Raw genomic sequence first — 7,494 nt, forward strand, 5'->3', positions numbered from 1 at the left:
TATCTTTTTCTGTGTCCCAAAGGTAATTGTTTTCCCAGGATTATGAACCACAGTTCTCCCATCCAGCTGTATCCAGTATCTGTGATACTACAAATCTTGTTCTGATTACAGAAACTGCCTTTCCTGATAATACAGCTATTCTTCTTTCTCTACACTGTGCTAAATTACACAAAACAACATATTTAAACATATTTAATTACACAAAACAACATATTTAATGGCACTAATGTCAGACTTTGGCTTCAGTGACTGGATTGCATGTGAGTTCAAAGTTCACTTTAAGTACTCAATGAAAGAAGAATTTCAGAGCTTATTTCTGTATTGCAAACCCCAAGAGCTTATTAAAAAATACCTGTAAAGACCATGTTTTAAGCACTTAGAATATATTACATGAGTTTGGGTCTTAAAATCCATTAGAGTGCTGCAAAATATGCAGCAAAAGGCAACTGATCTAAATCAAGGGACTTTTTTTGGACTGCAGTCATACAAAATTAGAGGCTGTCCTCAAGTTTGCTGACCTTTCCTTTTGAAAAACAACTTGCAAAAAAATAATTCTCTTGTATTCTTGAAACAAAAGAAAACCCAAACCCTAGAGGCAATGTGAGTGTGGAGCCAAGCACGACTGTCCCAGCATGTTCATAAGCTAAAAAAAAGCAGGAAATTCCAGAGATCTAGGAAGCATGACCCAAGAGTTACATCCTTGTTCCATATATGGCATAACAAAACAGCTCTAGGCTTGTTCCTTTGCTTTAGCTTCCTTTTATCTTGCTGATTAACCTCAATTTTAAGCTTTAACTATCCTTAAAACAGCTCACCTAGCTCTTCTGTCCACCGTGCCACCATGTCCACAAACGTTGCTAGCACATTGCCTCCGTTGAGTGATGCTGCCACTGCCAAGTAGTCATCACTGAAGTAGGGAAAATAAGTAAGAGCTGAGGAAGGATCTGGTGTTTCTGGAGGCTGGAAACCCGGGGGCATTGAGATAGTCAGCTGAGCAGAGGTACTGATATTGAGAACTAGAACATAAAAGAAAAAAAACCCAACCAAAAATCAGTGTTTTACTAGGCTATCCTGAAGGAAGACAATAAGAAAACCAAGTAAGATGCCAAAATGATCATACCTGCATCAGTCCTCTCAGTCAGACAGGAATAAACAGAGCACTGGAAATCTCCCAGAGCAATTCCTACTTTTGCTCCTTTGGGTATTCCATGCCATGCACAGATTGTCGTGCCTGCAATACTGCCAGGGTCTGCCACCTCTGGAAGCAAGTGAACAGGAAATCCAGAGTTTTTCAATCTGCAATCAGAACAGCATTATGGCAGGAAAGCAGTATGGGTTGACATGCAGCATGAGTTGAAGGATCTCTCTGAAGTCACAGATGAACTTGGCCATTACATTTGTGGCTGCTGGATTTATGGATGTTTTCACCTATTTATAAAGCTTTGTCTTGGACAGGGGCAGTATTCCAGTTCAACAAGCTGGATAAACTAGAATAATCTAGAAGAATAAACAACTGTCCTACATATGCAACCTGATTAACTGAGATTATACAGCAGTACATGTTCAGCAAGTTTAACTTACTGATGTCATATGGACAAGCAGTTCCAGGGTAAAGGGATAATCACAAAAGCAGCAAAACAATGCAACTTCTAAGTGTCAAAGAACTTTGAGGTGTCATGCAGTTAGTGGTTCAAAACCAAGTCACAAGAGTAAGTCCAACAAACTCCTTACACAATCAAACTGCAAGATACACTACATGGCTACAGCAACAGCATCAGATTAGTAAAAGTTCAACAGGCCAAATGCAAGTTTCTGTCACTCTTTCATACCTTCATGAGCAGATTTTTTTCATCTTGGAGTCCTGGCCTAATCTAAGCCCTGAAATATATACAGCCTTAGCACTCAGCCCTGAAAGAGCAAATCATTAAAATAAATAAGTAAATAAATAAACAAGCTAATTCTTGTAGCCTAATAACTCTTAGGTATTATCACCATGTGATGGTTTCACTGGGCTGGCCTTTGGCCAGCAGCCAGCACAGCTGTAACCCACTTCCCCCCCACACCCAGGGGATCGGGGAGAGGACTGGGGGGCAAAGCTAAGGAGACCCGTAGGGTGAGATAAGAACAATTCAATAATAGAAATAAAACTTAAAATAATACTAATATTAAACTAGTAGTGATAATGATAACAGTAATAAAATATGGAAATGACTGATGCCCAGTGCCATTGCTCACCACCCACTGACCAAGCCCGGCCTGTTCCCAGATAACGATCCCGGAGGAACCACAATCCCAAACTGAAACCGCAATCCCGGGAGAGCCAGAGCCCAAGTGAGAGCCAGGGTGAGCAAGAGAGGAAGAGCCCCTCAATATACTGGACATGGCAGGATATGATATGAAATGTCCCACTGGCATATCCAAACACCAGTTTGGCTTATTAATTTCAATATTCCTCACGCCTTTAGATCTTGTGCTTGTAGACGAACAAAACACAAGGTCCTTCATTTCCAGCAACAAAAATGCAAACACTGGGATGTTCTCAGTGTTTCTCTCACAACAAATCCCAGCTGAAAGCAAAACGCAGTGCTACTAAAAAGAAAACAGCTCTGTTCCAGCTAAAACCCAGGACACACTAGTAAGTCTTAGTAGTTAGGAAGGAGCTCAGCTGAAAGAACTAAAGAGCAGTAACAATCTTCTTCCATCACAGAGGTAACACCTTGACTGCAGCATGCACTTGTCCATCCCACCCCATCCCACCGCAGAAAGGAAGAGAATAGTTTGATACAGAAGACCTCACTGATGAGACTCAGCTCTGCTGCCTTAGGTACTTCTAAAAATCCTGTGCCAGATTTTCACACAGAATCACACACAGAATGTTTGGGATTGGAAGGGACCTCGAAAGATCATCTAGTTCAATCCCCCAATGATAGATTATAAAATCATCTAGTCCAGTCCCCCTAGATGATGACTAGATGATAGTCCAATGGGGGGATTGGACTAGATGATAATTTAAACATATACCTTACAAACCAGAGAAAACTCTCCATAGTTCTTCAGTACATGGTGCACCACAATTGATTAGAAATACCTTTAAATCACTTTTTATCTGTAGCACATTCACACTTAGGGCCCAAAGAGGTGTTCACACTGTCTGACACAAGCAACACACAAACCCCACTGAACGACCTCAGCACTTACATGTCAGTATTCCAGCTTTTGTTTCTGGAATTAAAATATCCCCAGCTGGCAGCATTCTGGATGGACATGAGTGGCTTCTTCAGGTCACACAACATGGCAACCACATAGTCATGGATAGTGCCAGCTGCATCGTAAGACTTCAGAAAATCTGGACTTTTAAACAAAACATTTTAAAAACAAAACCAGTGAGGGGTGCTTTAAGGCAGTGGGAGCAAGATTACTTCCAGTGCTACAGGAAACTTCAGACTTGTATGGTCCCATCTAAAAATGAAACACCCATCTTGGTGATAAACCTGCATTTTGTTGTTTTGGTTTGTTGGGTTTTTTTTTAAATGGAATTTGTTTTCCAAGCTGTTATCACAGCAGCAATACTTATCTCCTGATGAAAGATGGAGGGACAGCAGCTTTAAGGAATGAGTTATCTAGGCTCAAAAGCATGTCATTGCAAAAGTTACCAGGAAGGCAATAATTGTTTGCACAAAAAAATGTCACTTTGTTGATCCTGGAGCATTTGAGAGAAATTGGTAAATTCCTGCAGTGACTCTAGGATGGACACATGATATGAATGGAAATGTACCAAATGGTGAAACAAAACAGCAACAAAACAAAGCAGCTGGATTAATGAGTTCTACAGCTCTAAAGCAAGGTCATGCTGTGCTCCACGTATTTGCTGAACATACATTGGAAGAAACCAAGATCTAATATATTCTTCTCCATTTATTGAACCTGGACTCATTGCTGAGGAAGACATTGGCTCTTTGAGAAACACAGCATATTGCAGATGAAACTGCAGAACAAATCTTGCTGATGCCGAGTCATAAGTGAAAAATTAAATCCTCTGCAAACATGCCACAACAAAGCAGACCATCCGTAACATCTCGTAAGGATCTCACTGTCTAAGGAAGGAAGGAACTGGAATTAATTTAGGGATTGTTTGTTTTAGCATCTGGCAGCAACCAGACAAAGCAACTCTGTTACTGTTTCAGGCATGTTTGCACTTTTCACAGTCTGCAAAAGGCAAAGTTACAGTGTTCAAACTGCATTAGCAGAGCTCCTCTGAGTGGTAGAACAGACTAGAATTATTCTATGATACTTAAGTCTTCTGTTACAACATGGTCAGAAGCTTTTATTTTTATTAAAGAGATCTGTAATATTTTTATGAGGTCAGAGACTCTTGTGTGCTCAGTGGCATATAGTTTATATTGAAAACTGCCATTTTAAATATTGTTTGACTACTTAAAATTATGATTATAGAGAATCTCAGCCCCTCAGCCTGTAGTGGCATTAACATGCTACACAAATAAGAATTGTCATATAAATTCAAGATGAGAAACTGCAAGTGAGACAGCTTGATGTACCTCTTCTTTAAATACCAGTAGATTGTGGCACACCCAAATCCCGTAGCCAGGCTGATATGTGACTGTGGCAGAGGAAGAGAAGAGAGGAAGGTGGGACTGCAGCGGCCGTCTTGCCAAGTAACCAGATGACTGATCTCCTCTGGCTCAAAGGCAGGGCCTGTATCACACTCAGTCCACTTGCAACCTGAAACACACAGTATCCGAGAGGTCCAGTGATTGATTCCCTGCAGCACAGTCTGCCCAGCATTCCTCATTTCTGGACACTCGTGATAATTTGTCAAATATATTGGAAGAAGAAGAGCCAGCAGTGACTGTAATCCAATTAGTCACACTTTTCATCCCTGGATAACATCAGAATGCCAGTTATCCTTCGATAAAACAGAGAATGGTATCCAAGATCTTCCTTCTCTATAAACACTCCTAGAGCCTAGAGGAACAAGCAACTTGCACCTTGAGGTATTAATGATACAACTCAAATAACAGGTGACCCAAAGAAACCCTCACAATTCTGCTATGGGAGGTAACGAGCTGATAGGACAGCTCTCACATATAAACCTTAACTGGGATCTGCCACATCATGACCCAGAGAATGCTGTATTAGTAGTGAACTGCACGTAGTTTCACCACCTTTAGAGCCAAAGCAACAGGAAACCTGGATCTATATGTATTAAGCAATGGACTGCAAAGTACTAAAGGGTGTCCCTCTGCTGTGCTACGTAACAGAGCTTCATCAAAGGCAGGAGAGGGTTTAACTCAGTTTTCAGTTTTACCAGCAGTAAGTTCCTTTTGAACACAGAACACGACAGAACCTTGCACATTCTTTCACCTGAAGGCCTCAGCTAAATTACAGCAACTTCTCAGAGCTGCTGAGAGGCTTCTCAACAACGTCTGCTTTGCTCCAGTCCAGTGTGCTGCTCCCTGCCCTGACATGCCCACCAGAAGCAGCCCTGCAAAGGCAGCATACAGTCCTGCCAGAGCAGCAGGCCAAGCAGAGGCTGAGCTCATGCACCAGCATGTGATGTTTGCAGCTCGCTTTGCTGGCACAGCCCCAGCCTCTCACAGCCGCTGCTCTCCCCGCTGACGCCGGGCCACAGCGTGGGGACAGGACAGGCCACATGCTGTCTCCAGCTGGCTCTGGAACTGAGGCAACATTTCAGTTTTTGGCTGGAGATGGGAGCAGAGTTTCAAACTGTGCTGCCCCACTTGTCCTACAGGTCAGAGAAAAGACTTGGCTGCTTAACTGACTAGCACAAACAAGGCTGAAAGAGTCTTTCTCGGGCTGGATACAGGTGTTTGAAGTTACACTGTGTCACACAGTAAAAGCAGCCATGAAAGCTAGGAGAGACGTGCAAAGCAAACACATACTTCTTCTCATTCCCTTAATTCCCCGTTCTATCAAGCCTGTTTTAACTGAATTTCCAATTGGTTTGCTTTTTGAGTTTTAAATGGATTCTAAGAAATATTATTAACCCTAAATCTAACCCTAAAGGATTCTATTAAAAATGTAATTTGTGTCCCAAAGTGCATGAATTCACTTAGTCTACTCAAAACAAGCGAGAGCAAACACCCTCTTTCACTTGATAGAAATGAAACGAAAGTGGCATGTGGCTTTAGAAAATAAAATATTAACCAGTATGACATAAGAATCTATGTCTACCATGAACCCATGGGGCTGTTATGCAGCCCTTGGGAGAGCTGGAAAGCCAGCAACAACTCCTTCAGTCCATCAGCCTTTGGATTTCTTTCTTGCTAATCATTTTAGTATTTAATGTAAAATGACATCCAGTAATGAACAGTGTAGTGTCTCTTAAAGCCATTAAGACCCTGACAACTTCTGACAGGCAGTGACTAGCATTTTTGAGAAATCTATTCTGTGGTTTACAATAAATCTTGTCTTAATCTGCATAACTCCTATTATTATAAGACTCGTGTAATTACTCAGATGTGCACATCATAGGGTAAAGAGAAAGAAGATATGGAAACACATTCTGAAAACCTTGAGACTTCAGTAGGTTTACAAGACATTAGCCAAGAAGATAATCCAGCCCTGTCTCACAGGGCTGCCTGTCCAAGGCCTGAATTTTTCAAACATCTTTGCTGTCTCACAGATTATCTGAGTATCTGCACAATCAAGCCCCATGTGACCACTCCCCTGCGGCTGATTTTGCTTCTGAGGTCTTGGCCCTTTATTCTACAAGAGCTGAGTATCCAGAATCATGATCTTAATCTTTTTTCAGCTCCTACTAACACAAGCATAAGCAGCAAGATGAATGCAACATGACAGTTTACAACTTGCTAAGAAAAAAAAAAAAAGCCTTCAGATTTTTGGTGGGGGTACGGAGAAGAAAAAAAGAAAAAAAGGACTGAAAATACCATTTACTGAACTTCAGGTTTTCTCCTACTGTACTTTCAAACAGCATTTCAAAATAGTGTAGCAATATTCACTGTTGGATAGCTATTGCTATGCACATTCCAACATAAAGATCAAGCATAGCTTATTTTTCAAGGCACACACAGAACTGCTAACACAGCTGCATCATTAGAAAGTATTGAAATACTGGGCAACAGCTAGTTAAGTGTTTTATGAGGTGAATAATATTCCTCCCCCTCAAAAAGTCCTTCACATGATGCAGAAGTTCTTTCAACTGGCAGCAGATAGCACATGATGGACAAACAATTAACAAGCCACAAATATGTTATTCTTCCTTCATATTAATAATTGTGCTGACTCTGCAGGGATCTCATAAGACTAAATCCTTTGACTAATCTGTATAAACAACACGGTTATATATAGTCAGTAGCTGAAATTCCAGAAACTACAGCAAAATTCCCACAGAAGATCTTCTGTTAACTCTGTTTTACAGAAGACCAAAGCGAACACGCAGCAGTTTCAGTGTTAAAAATTTATTTTCTGCATCATAACACTCTGAACAGGAAT

At 41.1% G+C, this 7,494-nt stretch overlaps 1 protein-coding gene across 1 annotated transcript in view; it reads right to left on the reverse strand.

Annotated features, from left to right (window-relative positions):
- Window positions 1-815: 815 nt before the first annotated feature.
- Window positions 816-7,494, reverse strand: part of SHPK (sedoheptulokinase) — a gene marked incomplete at its 3' end in the record, with an annotated part of 8,265 nt that continues 1,586 nt past the window's right edge. The window contains exons 3-6 of the mRNA XM_010166428.1: window positions 4,557-4,740; window positions 3,199-3,351; window positions 1,121-1,296; window positions 816-1,016 (exon numbers count right to left, since the gene is read on the reverse strand). Coding sequence (XP_010164730.1) covers window positions 816-1,016; window positions 1,121-1,296; window positions 3,199-3,351; window positions 4,557-4,740 — 714 coding nt within the window. The remainder of the gene's footprint in view (window positions 1,017-1,120; window positions 1,297-3,198; window positions 3,352-4,556; window positions 4,741-7,494) is intronic.

Source organism: Antrostomus carolinensis, unplaced genomic scaffold (genome assembly GCF_000700745.2).
Source record: "Antrostomus carolinensis isolate BGI_N321 unplaced genomic scaffold, ASM70074v2 scaffold24324, whole genome shotgun sequence".
Taxonomy (NCBI): domain Eukaryota; kingdom Metazoa; phylum Chordata; class Aves; order Caprimulgiformes; family Caprimulgidae; genus Antrostomus; species Antrostomus carolinensis.